The following is a 17,103-nucleotide window of genomic DNA, read 5'->3' as shown; positions in this document are numbered from 1 at the left end:
TCATTTTTGCAACAAACCATAGTGGGGATAGGTGATACTACAAAATTTTGTTTTAATTTGATACCAGAATCAACCACAAATGTATATATATTATGTTTATAATGTACTGTTATGTAGGGATGTGTCATCATCTGGAAGGTCAATGCATCATATTTCTTTATCACAAGCATGTGAAATAACTCCAAATTATGTTCTTCTTACATTTGGCCATCAGTCCACTTTTGCATTTGTTTCTTCCCTGAACTAATGAGCTAAATCCTGCACGCAGGCACACATAGCAGCAGAGAGACAAAGAGTGACCGGAATATCACACTCATGTTGGAGGATTAAACAAACAAAACCTTGCTCGCAGACACAGTTTCTGATGAAATTAAAATGAGGAGACAAATCCCATTTCTATTTCTCCTATTATGGATGCTCAAAACAACACTGAGTGTTGGCACCATATGCAGTAGTAACCGACCATCCCTAAATCAAAGTTTGTTTGCATTTGATGCCGACTATTTTCTGCATTGAATGCAAACCGTCAGTAAATATTGTTTGTTCAAGCAGATAAAAATAAGCTCTATTTGTGTGGCTTTCTTATAGCACAGAGTCATAGGGACAAATGTTTGTTTGTGCAAAGCTTGTGGCAGTAAACATTTCCTATCAGCAATAGTTGTCTGGTGCATGCACACCAAATGCTATGTGCTGGTAATGGCATACAGTATATTGAAGGAAAGATGCACACTAAGCTCCAATGATTTTATTATATAATCTATGTTTCAACCACACTTGTGTCGATCTCAAAGGAAGTCAAGAGCAAAACAATAAGAGTTTTCCTGACTTTAAAGGGAACATAATGTGCTTACAGTAGAACCCCAGAATAAAAATATCGACCAGCAAATGTGTATTTTGTAGTATGTCTTCTCTAGCAGAGCAGTGTTAGTTGCCTAAACTTAACCAGACTTTAGTTAAAGGGGCAGTATTTTCAAGAAACAAGTTCTTGTTGTCAGTGTAGCACTGATGGAGTGTGTGTATGTGTGCGAGCAACAGGATGCTGACTGCAGCTCACTTAATGACCACCGGTGTCATTAATGAGAGAGAATTTCTGATTCTCAAATATTGGGCCTTTAAACAACAAAATAAATTCAGAGAATTGTTAAGTCGCCTGCTGTTTTAAAAACTATCAATGGCAGTTCAGATAATGGCCACCCATTCTTCACTGTGAGTGGTTTCCCTCAGTGCACCAGCCCTGCAGAACATCCTGCAGATCATCCCAAACTTTTCACTGGGTTCTGTTGCTAATTGCCTCCTGGGTAGACGACACTGAATTATTCAGATCCTGTATAATGGGGTGCACTGAACATCAGGAAACGCAGATAGTAAGAGAAAGGTGAGGCATGACAAAAGACAACATTCATTATAAGGTAAACAGAACACTGCTGATTGGCTGAATTCCCGGAGGAATATACAAGTCCAGAAATACTCATTGCATTACACCCCTATGATGGAAATACAACCCATTAGGCAATTATATAATCGTGCCAGAATTACAATAACAAAGAGATAAAAGCCAGAACAAAGTACATACAGGACCAAGGTCTATGGTCTCAACTATAATTCAGACAGAAAGACTTAGAAATATCAAAGTAGGTTGTTATTTACCAAAATGTACAAAGGCATTACACACAGAGTTGGCCTTGGCCTAACTCTTGGGGGATAACGTTCTTAGTCTCAGCACATGAATAATGCAACGCAAGAGGTCGAGAATTGCTAGTGATTTATGAGGGGCCACCATGCTTTGAATTCCCTCCATTTGGCAATGGTCATTTATTTGCCTCTAGAGGGTGCCCAATACACTGTATAATGTATAATGTACTTAATAATTTCATCTTATTACAGGGCACCCTCACCCTCTAATGGATTTAATTCCAGTAGAAACATACTGTTACATCAGTTTCTATCTTTGTGCCGACCGCATGAAAGATATTCCCAAACAGTTTTGATGATCTATGAATTACTTAAGTCATTTTCAATTAAGAATGCTCATTGTTCTTTTGTACCAGCTTCTATGGTGTCAGAATTTTTTTTTTTTTTTTCAGGTCGTTGGACGGACAAAACAAACAACCTCAACACATCACCTTCTGCTTCTGATTTTCCAACATTTTATTGTCTAAACAAACAATCAATTAGTCCAAAAAAATCATAGTTAATCATAATCATTAGTTGCAGTCAGCACATCCTCATCATATCGATTGTACGACCCAAAGGAATGTTTTGTAATATGCTGCCTCTGTTGGTGCTTTCCAAAAACATTATAAATCACTGTTAAAAGTACTTGTGCTGTGGTTGAGGTCTGGTTAGGTTTAGACACATAGACCACTTGGTCAGGGAAAGATCATGGTTTGGGTTGACATGATCACTTGAAACGTAGTGTGGGTTAGGGTTACTATTGCCTTAAAGTAAAGGCAACATCGTCCTCATGGCAACAATAAACATCACTCGTGGTTGGAAACATGAGTTGCAGTACATAATGAGAGAGTAACAGCAGTCTCCTGAAGCTAAGTTTATTTCCTGCTATCTATCTAGCCAGCCATCTACCCAACCCACCATCTCATTTGTCACTTTATATTGATGCCATCTGAACTGCATCAAATCTTCAGGTCATAATTACTAGAGCTGCTAGATGACATATGTGGTTTTCACTGGCTGAAACTTAGACCTATACTGTCATTTTGGACTTTTGATCCTATTACTGCGAAAAGTCTAGTCTCTTGTTTTTGTTGAATTTAATTGTACTAAAAAGTGATGACGTGAATTGTCACAGCAGTCCTTCTACAGTAGCAACAGCAGTTCTGCATTACAAGATAACACAAGATAACATAATCCTAACGGCAGGTTTTTTTTATAGCAGGTACTTGGACCATATTTGAAAACTTTTGAGTCATTGGTTGTTTCAACACAGATTTATTTTGAGAATGTCCTTTCCCCCAGCACCCCGCTAATCTCACTAATCTCACAAAATCCAGCTAAAACCCAATGTCAATCTGATGTTTGTCATTCTGTGTGCGATTGATGTGTAAGGACAAAACAGAAGACACATTGTCACAGCTTTTGCATTCATCTTCAGGGTTTTACATTTGCAATGTCATGTCACAAGAATGTGTTGTATCTATTGTTCACATTTCTCAACAAATCCAAAATCCAGCCCTCAAACCCTTAATTAAGATTAAGATGGATGGAATTTAACATGGCCTTTCAATGCATTATTAAAACCTTAGCTGAAAATGTGAAGGGATTACAAATTCCTATTAGGAGAAGGGTAGCTCATCCTCTCCTTTTCTCTTGCCTGACTTGTTTATTTACAGAGGAAATCATCCAAAATGGATGAGCTGAGATAAATTAAGATTTATTAACAAGGAGAGGAAATTGTGACACTGTGTATTTTTTTTTGGCCATAGCCCAAAGACGTCACCCCAAAGATGTTTGTGCATTAACCAAAGTAAAAACAACAACAACAAAAAATCTCATTAAAACATCGTTTATGCTGAACGTCAGCTGACACGCTCCATTCTACTGCTCGTGTGAACTTCAAAACAACCCTGCTGCTGAGAGGCATCATTTCACATGCCATCTTCTTTCTGAAACATCAGCAATCTACATGACATATGAAGGGAATAAATTGGACAGCCTCTCCGCAGCCCGCTATTATCTTGTTCAGGTGGAGAAAATCACAGGATATAACATGATGAGAGCAATCTCCAATGTCTTACCTCGTCTTGGTAGATGAAGAAAAGCATGATGGACAGAATTTCCAGGAAGAAGATAAGCAGGAGGAGGATGAAGAACTGTGGAGACACAATGGGAAGAGACAGGACAGCTGAATTATTTTACAGACTATTTATCAATGAGGAGGAAAATAATAATAATGAGCATCTGTTTGTATGTGAAAAATAGATAAAATATACACTGAGGAGAAGAAAAAAAGGCACCAGACACCAAAGGAAGGAGTGAAAGTAAAAAGAAATAGGAGAAAGTAGGAAATGGCCATAGAGTGTCAAGGAGAAGGAGCTGCTGAAGTAAGATCGATTGAGGAGCCGTAGATCGTTCAGCGTCGATATTTCTAACTGACAGGTCAAGAGTGCAGCGAAAGAGAAGGAGGTGGGGCAGTCATAGCTAGCAGGACAGACAAGGTGATATACAGTTTTCCTCCTTCCACTTTAGAATTTGTTAAAGAAGCCACATTTTACTCTTCGCCAGTCCCAACCCACCCCTCCTCTGTACGGCAGCCGAGATGAGCTGCTTGATGGGTGATACATCTTCCCGTGGGCCCATTTGAGTGCTTAAAACAGTTACGAGCTCATCCATCAACCACTCTGCGAGAACGTGACTCTGTCTCTCTCACCTGTCTGGGCCAAGGAGGGATGAAATATTTTAGGAATAACGGTACGTACGTTCCAGGGGGTCACAAAAAGATCTTGATGAAATGTCACCAGAATATCGGTTGATGTCTAACAACTTCTACATCTACAAACAGCAGCATTTTGGAGAATTTGTTTGTTTTTTTGAAAAAGACTCAGACAGCGTGAAACCTTCTCAGCGGGTCAAAAACAAATTTTAAAAGTAGATATGTTCTTTTTCAAATACATCATAGCTACACATCCTCTGTGTATTCCAGGCGTTTGCTTGACAGTGGATGTGAGTGTTGTGAGTTCACAAGACTGGTATCGAGCAGGGCTGTCAGTTGCCCCCGAGGTCTTTTTGGCAGCACCTGCATGAATGAATCACTAAGCGAGGAAAGGATGAAAGTCTCAGTGGCAACACTGGAAGGTGAGAGACAGACTAGGCAACGAACCGATAGCAGCACACAGCCCACGGTCTGTTTGGCTCACTCGTGCACTATTCAAGAGGTGCTCTTGAATAACCATCTGAAATCAATTTCTATTGTTCTGTCAGGCTTCATTGCCTCAGTGTTACACACTGTAAAATAACAGGTAATTCTAATTTTGCGTATTTTCATATGTTTATTTACAAAGAAGTCTCAATGAGGGTTGAGAAAATTCATCCTTTCTGGGCTGATGAAATCGTTTAACAAGCCACTGGATAAAGTGAAAATACAATACAGTTGAGTAAAGAGACACTGCTCAGACACTGTTTTTCTTAGTAGGTCTGAATATTTGACATGTTGACATGTTTTACTCCAGACAGCAACAATAGCACTTTTTTAAAAATCATGCACCACATTTCTGCAACCAATTTTATTATTTATTTGTTTTAATCATTGAAATCAACAGATACACAGAGGAAGTTTCACTGAATTTCAACAAATTTGTCTTCTTGTGATATTTCCTGACCTTCTATTGATCCATGATGGAAAATATTTCCCTGTTGAGTGTTAAGAGTGTGAAAAGCCAACTGTTTGACTACACTAGTGGATATTCATATTCCCTGTCTCAGTCAAGAATTCTTTATCATATTCTTACTGCCGCGAGCACTTTAAACACTTTTTCCTACTTAGAGTTGCACTAATCAATTTTTGGCCTCTTAAGGTTAAAGAAACTCCAGAACAAACTGACAGAACATGGATTTACCATACACATCCTGAAGACTTTATTATTCAGTCTGACATTATGTCCATGTCAGCTAATTTCGGTTTGGGAGGGAGGATTATTTTATCATAACCGGTTGGCAAAATTAATAGTTCTGTCGACACCATTTTCAGCTGACACAGAAGCGGTTAGCGATTTCTCGGAGCAGATAATTTAACGTTTGTCACGTGGCTAGAAGACTTATCTCAATTTCTGGAGGTCCACTGAGAACAATTCATCAATGCTTGTGTCACTATTTTTCTTGCTCCATTACAAGAAGATAACACCCCCATTCTTAACAGCTCACAAACCTCTGACTGGCTTGGATCATATTCCCAACTAGGCAAAATGGTCATCAATGAGGCCAATTTAAATTGTTGCAGATGACAGTGATTAATAGGTCCAGAGAGGTGTTATACAGGTCCAGAGGCTACTTGCAGACATGGAACAACAAACCAAGCATTCACCCTCCTATTCACCCTGGTTTGGTCTTCACCAACTCCTATACAAAAAAAAAAGCTGTCAGATGTTAGTATTCACCAGCGCACTGCCATCCTTATCTTGTACCTGCTGTTCTTTCACCTCAAGAAAAGTCACTTCTGACAAAAGAAAAATAAAGAAATCTCTGTAAAGCTTCAGAAAAACTTTCATGTTCTTTCCCCCCTCTGTCTCTCTTTTACAATTTCACTGTCTCTCAATGACTCTTTGCTCTCCTTATGATCTTCAGTTTTTCTTTGAGACCATGATATCACATCAGAGAGCAATGGGACATCATTAAGCATGAGGAACTGATACTCATAAGCACTTGGAAAACAAACAGACTCATCCCCCGTGGCTCTCTGGATATTTCCCCATTAATCTGCTTTTAATAAGAAATTTAACTCCTCTTCTTTACACCGCAGGCAATAGCCAGATTCAATGGGATCATTTAATGGCAGCAGAATGCATTTTACTTTTATTACATACTGCAAGAAAGCTATTGAATTACCTTAAGGAATTACAAACCACTACACTGGTCCTGTCAAATCGGTTTCTGAAATTAACTGTAAATGATGAAAATCCATTTGTGAACTGCAGAAAGGCTAATAACAATAATAACAATAACTGCCAAGGAATCATCCTGAAGCAGTTGTTTCCTTGATGAAACATAATTCATATAAGATGACAGATGCAACTTCCCAGTCATAGTCTCTAATAATAATAATTATATCAGTTGGTCTAAAACATGTCTTCTTCTCTGAGCAAAAAAAAAAAAGATTTAATTGAGATGTAACATAAAAACAAAATGTTCCAAGTCACTTTGCAAGGCTGTTGACTAATAAGACTGTAATGATACGCTTGTTTATGTGACAGACGCAGCAGGCAGCGGAAATACATTTGCATCTGCTCTTCTGTTTTATTCGTGGTAGTTGGTGCTTGAAGTAAATGGACATGAATGCAACACATCTCAGCTTAAAATCTAAAATTGAGGTTGGGGTTGGGTTGCTCTGTTTTTGCCTCGCTGTGATGAATTAATATAAACAAAGACTGGGATCCCATTACAACACGACCAAAGCAAAGCTTGATATGTTTTTTTCCTGAATTGTCATTATTCAAAATGAAATATGTTATTCTGTTTGCGGCAGCATAACTACAGGAAAGATTAATGGGATATTGGAGTAAAAGGTAATAAAATAAGGCTACAAACAAGCAAAAAAAAGCATTACAGCTTGTTAGACTGTTATCAAACAAAATCCTTACATACTTTAGATTCTGCAGATTTTCTTCTCTTATTATATGTACTTTATAGAATAGTGGTCTCCAACCCTGTTCCCGGAGAGCTGCTGTAACGCATGTTTTAGGTATCCTTCCACTCTAACACACCTGATTCTAATTATTAACTCGTTATCAAGCAGCTGAAGCTCGTCAAGGTCTTGATAACGAGTTAATTAGTAGAATCAGGTGTGTTAGAGTGGGAAGATACCTAAAACATAAAGGGCAGTAGCTCTCCAGGAGCAGGCTTGGAGACCACTGGTATAGAACATATGGATAGTACATACACTAGCCAATTCTCTCTCTATATCTTGTAAGAAGTCAGCTTTTATCCCTCCAAATCCTTGTGCTGATCATGTAGTCACAGGCTGAGCAATAGCAAGAAAGATTCATTTTTGGCCCCGAGACCTTTTATCATTCTCATCACCAGATGAAACGGAGAATTTGAAACCGGGAAAGGTGTATTTTCTTGCTACTGCTCTCCCTGTGCAAACCACTAGTATGAGATTTAAATAGTACTGACACGTGTAATGGTGTATATAATCATGTCAGTCTATCACAAGAGAGATAAAACTCAGTGAAGTGGTCCTTTATGACCTCTCAATTTCAGTCAAGGAGGGTCCTGCAGGTTTTTGCCCCATTACAATTTTAATTCCATGAGAGTTAATGACCCACAGCTGGTCTGTATCTACCCGACGCCTTCAGAGAGGATTTATGTTATCATATTTACATTTAAGAAGACTTGAATATATCTAAAGAACACTAATTTTTATAGTCTGCTTAAGTCTAAATGCAGATTACATTATGAAAATATATAAAAAAAACTCCACAAATGCTGCATGCATAAAACTCATGTAATTTATGTTATGAGTTGTTCGGCTTGCAGTGCTGATATCCCCATTTTAGCAGAGATTGATGCCTTAGCAGGGCTTCACGAGGAGAACTATAATCAAAGTCCAGGAACAAGGATTGATTCCTTCATATTCATCCTGCTGTGATTTCCACGCAGTGTGAAAGCTACAGTGGCTCTTTGTCTGTTGACACAGCGCCAAGATTGGTGAAGCAGTAATGTCAGGTGCACAGTCCATCAGCCCCTCGCAAATCAATATCTTCTGGGATTATTCTGCCTTGAGCATACATGAAGGGAAGCCTCAGAAGGTGATAGCCGTCTTCTTTTTATGTGGTGGTTCTAATCATTTTACAAGCTCTATATCTCCGGCTCATGTGTGACTGCAGTGTAAACAATCTGCCTCCATGTCTGCCACAGTGATCTCACACTCTGATGAATTTGCTGCCAAATTAAGTCACAGACCTCCTCTGTGGCCTTTGACTTGCTCTGTTATTAACCATCTGAATGCACTGGTATGAGACATGACTTTAATTACCCATTACCCAGGTGATAATTGAATTTCTGGGAAATTTCAATGGCCCTAATGGCTTTATTTTTAACCTAACAGGAAAGACTATTGGATTTTGCATGAAAATCTGGATTAATGTGATGATTGGTGCATTACACTACATGATGTATGAAGAAAAGACTGCTTTATTTAAAGCACCTGGAAGCAGGAGGCCCTGCTGGTAAATGTTTTTTATCATGAACCACAATGTCTTATTTTTCCTTCCAGCTTTCACCTCTCTCTCCTCATTTCCTGTTATCTCTCTATTTGCTATCTAATAAGGGCATAAAATGACAAGAAAAGATATTTTAAAGAAAGCAACTGAAAAAAAGGAACTACCTAAAAGAAAGCACCTGGAAAAAAGAAAGAAGCACCTGAAAGAATTCTTAAACATCCCCTCCAGAGTCGTATTAACACATTTAGAAAATAATGGTATACAGTATTTAGAACATCTTTAAACTGGCATTTCCTCCTTCTCCCTCATTATATATTCCAGATTATATGAATATGCAAATACAGCTCATTTCACAAGTTTAACTGCTGTGAACAAGATGTCACCTACTTCAATGTGTAGACAATCAGAGGCACAATTTAATTGATTTGTTGTAATCAGAAACAAATTACCCAGAATGTGATAGGACTAATTTTTTAATTTGACAGTCGATGGGTTTTTGTTCACCATCAGCAGCACAAGCACCAGAATTTTCAACTCAATGATTGGTTGTTTTGTACTGAAATGCACTTTTGGGCTTTACTTATCACCTTAATTAATGTACACAAGCTTTTACCTTTGACTTTTTTTGTTTTAATCAAAAAGGCAGATATTTTCCAATGCAGGTCATCTTTTTTGTGCTGACAACAGGGAAAGTTTCATGTCTATTCAAGTGTTGGACAAACTCCAACTGTCAGTCACTAAACTGTGTCTATGTAGAAAATGAGAGTGACTGTTATCTCCAGAATTGTGGACACTTCAATTACCTCCTAACACCTAACAACTTTTGGCAGGAAATAGAAATATCTCCATTGCTCATACTGAGTTGAGAAAAAATAAGTCCTCAGGGTCTTTGAAAGTGGTTTATTTGTGTGTGTTTACGCACTAATATTGCAACCCACATGCCTTTTACAGTAACTCTACGGCTGTGATGCCAATGCCAAACATCAAGAGAGAAGCTTACACAACGAAGTGACTGGATAAAAAATGTTTGTGACACAGGTTTTACATTTAACACATCATATAAAAGCTGAAATGTCTTTGAAGTCATTGAGTCACACTGTTGAAAAAGCTTTTTTTCTCCAACCGTGTAAACCAGTGAGTCTGATGTTTGAGCTTCAAATTACAAAGCCACACACAAAAGGCATAATAATATTTTTGCCAGCACGAAGAACAACAGTAATTCCTCAAATGTCTCACAGCAATGATGCAATGAGGTGTCCCTCATCAGCGATCAACATGCTAATTGGCCCTGAAATTTGAAGGGAGAAGAGTCTTTTCTGAACCTCCCTGAAGAACGGGCTGCTCTGTCACTCATTAAAGCAGACTCATAGTTTGCCCGGTCTCATTATATTGACACAGTACAGGGATTGTTCTGGTCACTGTGGGGAAAATGGATCATGCTAATGATTGGCGCTAAGACTCATTCCCATCGAGCTCATAATCGCTTACTCCTGCTGTGCCATTTCTGTAATGATTAATTCTATTTTTTCCCCACACAGAACTATTCTTCTCATAAACGCTGTGTGTGTCAGAGCTTCATTACATGAGCTTGTTTGTTTATCAAAATACTTATCAATCTTACACTTTTTCCCGGATGCCTAGCCTGAAATTGGAGCTCAGCCCAAAGTTTGGATAAATTAGTGCATTAAAAATGTTTGATATTTGGTGTCAAGCACATCCTGTGCCCTGATTTGCATATTAGCGGGTATATATCTGTATCTCTTTCCCCATGGCTAATTCACGTCAGTCAAGCCAGTCACTTTCTGCTGTAAACTTCACCATGAATCACATCTCTAAAAAAGAGCAATTTATAAGTTTTTCCACTGTTATCTGCATGAGCTTGTGAAATGTGTAATTTTTGGTAGCATATGATAATATTGTTCAAGAGATGAGAGGTTTTGGGCACAAGCCACAATCTTTAATTATGACTAATGGTTGTACATTTTGTTTGGGAGCTGAAATTGTAGATCAGATTATTTGAAATTAAATTATACAATAATGATAAATGCAGGTAATTTTGGCACAACAATTTAAATAAACCAGTGCTATGAAGGATAGAACAGCATCTGAACTTGCACTTACTGTACACCAGTCAGATAATAGCATTTTTTGAAATGAACGACCCAGAAAGTGAATTCATTTTCCAGTATTTTCAGTGCTGTGACAAACTACAACATTTACCACATCAATGCACAGGAAAATGCAAAAAGCTCACTGTAGTTGTGTGTATGAACATGTGCAAGTTGTTCATGTAGCTTTAAGATATTGTGAATTAACCAGAAAAAGAAACATGGATGTTAATATGTCTGCGTCTGTACTATTTGAGTTTGAAGAACAATGGCTCTTTCAGAAACTGTATAACAATGATACTCAAAAGAAGAGTCATTTTGTGATGTGTCTTCCTCAAAATAAATCACTTAATGTTAGCTGATCATATCACATCGTTTTCAGACAGGTCGTTAGCAGCCAGTTCTATAATTGCTGAGTGGCTAGCGGCCATTTGTCTTAATGGATCAATTAATCTTAAATATTTTAAATCATAACCTTCAAGATTTTGTTTCCAATTAATGTCTGCACCATATCATCTTTTTTTTCTGTTGAGCCATGGTGGTTATTAAGAACTGTGCAGTTTTGCTTCTGTTAAATAAACAAGTAATGTAGACTTGAAATGAATGAAAGGCTTGTATAAAAGATATTTTCCTCTGGAAAGATCACCCAGACATCAGCCGTTCAAGAGACTACATGTAAAAGCTTTCATGAATCTGGGTTAGGGTTAGCTTGTCATATCAATCAGTGATCTAGAGAACCAAAGCAGAAACGTATTCATGCTGTGTGAGATTGTATATTATTTATGAAAAGTTGTTGATATTATCTGTCAAAGCAGCAACAAGAAAATATGATATGAGAATTTGGCTTCATGACATCAACACAGATTGCAAGGTTATCCAAAACCATTCTGGCAAACAGCTTACCGTAAGCAGCAGAGGACGGCTCTCTTTGACAGCTCCCACACAGCCCAGACAGCCAATCACCATGATGATGGTCCCCACCGCGATGAGCAGGTTGGCTGCCGACAGGGAGGGAAGTGATGATGATAGGGTGGCGAAGTTACCCTGGGTCACTGAGAGCCAGACTCCTACTCCTAGTATGCCACATCCTCCCAACTGCATGGGGAAACATACAGAGACATAAAGCTGTCAGGGTTACGACAACAAAGTCCTAAAAAGAAACATATTCATACACGGTGGTGCATAAAAATATGTGCAGACATGTTGTGGCTTTGTGTTTGTTTTTTAAAGTGCAGTTCAGCGAGGGTGTGCAAAGGCTCGAGAGGGAAAGTCAAAATGAAAAACACTGTCATCAAAAATTCAGAACTGCAGCAAAAACTGAGATAAAAGATCATACGAGATAGCAGAGCAAAGATTTAGAAACAGGTTTACCACAAAAGTTAAGCAACCTAGCACCATGTCTACACACACAAAGCATATTTTCTTCTGTTTTAGGGAAATGGAAATTGTTTCTGATGATAGCTTGTCGTGGAGCAACTTGAAAAATTCTGAAAAACTGAAAAATCTGGATATTTTCGTCACTTTCTTGGATGTGGATAAATGTAATAACACTCATAATAGAACTTGACATAGATGTTGAAGATGCTTAGTCCATCAAACAAAACTTTTATCTTGTGTGGGATGAGATGATGACACTGAAGGCCGAAGGCCGTTGGAGGCCGTAGTTTGGTATATGCTAGATAACAGCACTGCTGAGCCTTGTTCATGTAACTGGCCCTCTCCATGCCTCCCAGTTAAGAAGTCAGATGAAACTGCTGTAAAAATACAGACCAGACAAGGTCTAACAGAAAGGTACCATTTTTACTAAAATCTGTAAAATACTGTTAATTTTGATGCTTTTTGGGGCTGAAACTAGTATTTTCATTCAGGTACAGAAGCTGCTTGCAACCATTGACATCATATAATCATCACTCATCTTCTTAATTCCATGTAGCTTATTGTTCCTCTTTTCATCCTCCTTGAAACAAATGAAAAGGTCAGTAACATCATACTGAGAAAAGAGAATTACATTTGTTCTTCTAGTTACCCAATTAGTGGCCATGTTGAACGTTTACTATGATGATAAATTGGTATAATCCAAACAAACACCTGGCGGGCGCAAGAGGGCATTTACAGGTTGTGTTTTTCAGCAGTTGTAAATTTGAATTGCTGGTACTTAAACATTATGTTCTGATTGCTGCTTGAAAGTTTAGTTTAAAGATTACATGTAGATGCCTGATCTCTCTTTACCTACCTATGTATCTATCTACCTACATATTAGTGAATATGTTAGACCAGCTTGATCTATCTACACTGTTGGATCCTCCTCATCCTCCTCGCATTTCATCATTGATAATAGCCAACTATCTAAAGCACATAAAGTTAATTCAAATAAGTAACCAAGTTGGTTAAGATATGTTAGCTGCTGAGCCCCAAAAGACTAAAGTGGTTATACTGGTGATCTTAGTTTAACCCAAGTGTGTTTCTAAGCTGTGGTTTGGTTGCTGCAATGATACTATAGTTTATTGCCAAGCTTCATTAAAAGCTAGGACATAACAGGTGATTTCCAGGCAATATTGTTTACTCATGGTTTTACATTTTGTTTTCAGGTACTTCACTGTGATTAATCTTAAAAGGGGAACAGAAGCCGGCCAAGGAAAAGAAAGACAGGGAATCCAGAGCAGGTGGACCCAAATGCAGAGACTGCAGGTGGATAAAGACTGAAAAAAGTACTTTATTCTAGGATTGAACATGACAAAACAAAAACTGGTTGAGCTGAGCAAAACAGATGCAAGACAAGACTGGGACAAGCAGGGGCAAACTGAACAGAACAGACTTAATCAAACAGACGATCCAACAAAGAATGAACAGAAAACCAAGACACAAAGGGTGAAACACGGTGGAGCACATGAGGAAATCAACTAAAGCCAAGGAGAAAACCTTTCAAAATAAAACAAACTAAAACACAACCAAGAAATCTGGCTTCATCCTTGTTTCAAATGTTTCTCTCTGCCATTCGTTTTTTAAAATCCTCTTTCTCTTAATCTGTGCTTGATTTTCATTCATGTGTCTTTCTCAGTCAGTGAGCTGTGAGCCGGGAAACCTTGAAGCCTAACTTCTGTCAATTAAAAGAGAGGACATTTGAAGGCATTACAAATTATGTATCCTGCAATCTGTTTATTTGTGTTTTTATATATATATATTTTTAATAGTTGTCTGGAAAGCAGTTGCAGTTTAGACTCATGAATAAGCTTTCTGGCAGCTCAGAACATTATAATTCACAGGTTTACATTGAGCCCCATGTGAAAGGGCATGAACCTTGAAAATACATTTTTCAAACATGTACTTGAATATATTTGGCATATTTGAAAACTTTTGAATAAATTATCAGTTCCATAAAGCTGTCAGTTGTCTTTTTGTTTTTTGTGGTAGATGTTAAAGGTTATGGCATTTTAAATGTAACACTTCGCTAATCTCTTTACTCATTCTCATTAGATCTCATTACTGGACCATTAAGATTGTTATTTACAGGGTATATCTGTAATTTATAGTTGCTTCATTAATATGAATGAGAGAAAAACTTTTCAGTTGTTTATTATAACATTTACAGTATGAAACTGTTAATGTAGATTATAGCAGAAACCCTATAACATTACAGTATGTTACTGCTGGCGTAGCTACAGTATCAGAGTGCAACCTCACACTCTACAAGTACAAGTAATATATTTTTACAGTAATTAACTGTTAAAGTAAACTAAAGTTGTGACACTGTATGAAACAAAACAAAAAAGTGACCAGAGCTTCCAATAGTTTCTTGTAATTTCACTGGGAAATTTGTAATGTTTGAAGCCTTTTACTATCTATCATAAGGTTAACAGGCCCACTAAACCTGATTTGTATCCGTTTCCTCAGGTGGTTGTATTGATCAGATGGGTTCGGACAAATCTGTGAGCAAATTTGATCTTCTCAAAGGGTACTGTCCCACTCACCAAAAGGGCAAGGTAAATTTCAGCATTCATAACTCCCTGCTTGTATTTCTACACAGTAATCTGGTTTAAGGAATGCACCTGCAACGTTTCAGCGGCCAATAAATCATGTTGTTTCCAGTCTTAGCTGTTGTGCTGCATATCTGGATGATGTAGTGGTGTATTCAGACACCTGAAAAGCTTATGTCCAGTGCAACGGTACTCTTTCTGACAGGTTCGCCTGGGCGTGCTTGACAATCAATCTTACCAAATGTGAGTTTGGCAAGGAGTTGGGTCAAAGCCAAGTCCGCCCTGTGCAGTCTAAAGAAATGGCTGTTCAAAATGTTCCCTGCACCCACCACCAGGAAAGTGCTAATGCTTGTCCTGGGAACAGTATGCTACTATCACAGTTTCCGTAAGAACTTTTCATCTGTGATTGCACCATTGACCGACCTGTTAAAGGGTAAAGCCAATTTGGTCTTCAAATTGTCAAAATGTATTTGAGAGAGTAAAAGCAGTGTTGTGTTCGGCTCCAGTTCTGGCAGCACAACGATTAGATCAGCCCTTTAAACTTCACATTGACGGCAGCAATGTGGATGCAGGTGCTGTTCTGCTGCAGGAGGATGTGGAGGGGTAAACTGTCCTGTAAATTTCTTCTGTCTAGTGCGCCAGTAGACTCTTAATACCATGTAGCTTATTGTTTCGCATTTCCATACTCTCTTCTGCTCCTATCTTTGTTCATCCTCTTAAATTGCTCCTGTGGTACTAAGATTGCTGGGGTGTTGGGGGTGCTGGGGGCGGAGGGATGCACTGGAGGATGCAGGAGAGTGTGAGAGAGATTATCTTTCATGTTTTTCTTGTATATATTATACTTGTTGTTACAAATGGTGTTCTTAAACTAAATGCACTGTGCTCGTTTGCTCGTTTTTTCCAAATGTATTCATGCTGTGTCTGTTTTAAACTTAGCTCCTTGCTGTGTAAAATGAGACAGTTGATTGTTTAACACTTAGTTTATGTGGTTGTGTTTTTGTCTGAGACGGTGGTGGGACAAATCACAGTTATGTAGATTTCTGTGCCTCTTTGCTCTTTAATGTGGTGATCTGACAAGCCGTTAGACGAAAGTGTTGCTTGTTCTTTAATTCGATGTTGTCAGCAGTGTTACTTTATTATGCTGCTTTGGTCCACACCTGTGTGCTGGCATTTATGGTTGTGAAAAAATACTATTTCTAGACTGGTTGAGCCTTGTCTTTTTCTGAGGGTTGTTCGCTGACTTTTATGGTTAGATATGTTTATTTTTGAGTCTGTACAAGGGTACTTAGGAGCTGGCTGAATGCTCTTCAGACTGTATTTGATTACATTATTTTATAACCTGAGGATGCTCTCTGTGTGTGTTTTCATTGAGAGATCAAGCAATTCTCCACTACAAGAGCAGTAATGCTAGTGGATGTTATGGGCAATGTATACTTAACAAATTATGGACACAAATTGGTATTCTTAAATTTAAGTGCTCGTGTTAACCATGATAATATGTGTTCTTAGTATAACCCTGTTTTTATGGACGACCCCTCCCTTTCTGCCTACTGTGGTTCTGGCTTCTTCGTGCAGTCAGGGAGGGTATTTCAGGTAATGTGGTGGTAAATGTGTAGGCCTCCACCAAGGCTAAAACAACCAGCCTGGTTTCATTGGGTACTTCCCAAGTCTCATATTAGACATTCCCTCACTCCTCAAACCATGCTTGAACATAAAAGTTGTTGTGGTTTGCCATTATGATGGACGTCCCAAGTCTCTTATTTCTACTCCGAAGAGCGAGGGTTGAGGAGGGATCTCTAAGGAGCTATGAGCGAGGAAACATGAGAGCAGCCTTCACAGAAGTCTTTTATGAGACAACCTCCCTAATTTATTGATTGGCCACTAGCAGTTGAACGGACTGATCTGTTACATCGTAAACTCAAGTGTATCACTCCCAGGTTTTATATTTTATTTGTTTTCTGATCAACCATCAAGTTAAAAATCTGTTCATTTTCAGTCTGAAAGATTTTTCCTTTCATAATCTATAATTTCCCCCATTAACTGTGAGGAATAGGTCTGTCTGTCAGCAAGAAACACATTTTAAACACATTTATATTTTACATAATTTGTCATCTTTTACATTCAGTC

The 17,103-nt window shown here is 38.3% G+C and overlaps 1 protein-coding gene across 1 annotated transcript in view; it reads right to left on the bottom strand.

Moving 5' to 3' along the window:
* tspan4a (tetraspanin 4a) overlaps positions 1 to 17,103 on the bottom strand; it is a 114,405-nt gene that overhangs the window by 38,337 nt on the left and 58,965 nt on the right. The window contains exons 2-3 of the mRNA XM_053316815.1: positions 11,906 to 12,097; positions 3,756 to 3,830 (exon numbers count right to left, since the gene is read on the bottom strand). Coding sequence (XP_053172790.1) covers positions 3,756 to 3,830; positions 11,906 to 12,097 — 267 coding nt within the window. The remainder of the gene's footprint in view (positions 1 to 3,755; positions 3,831 to 11,905; positions 12,098 to 17,103) is intronic.

This window comes from Scomber japonicus, chromosome 1 (assembly GCF_027409825.1).
Source record: "Scomber japonicus isolate fScoJap1 chromosome 1, fScoJap1.pri, whole genome shotgun sequence".
Taxonomy (NCBI): domain Eukaryota; kingdom Metazoa; phylum Chordata; class Actinopteri; order Scombriformes; family Scombridae; genus Scomber; species Scomber japonicus.
This window is presented reverse-complemented; position numbering and strand designations above follow the sequence as displayed.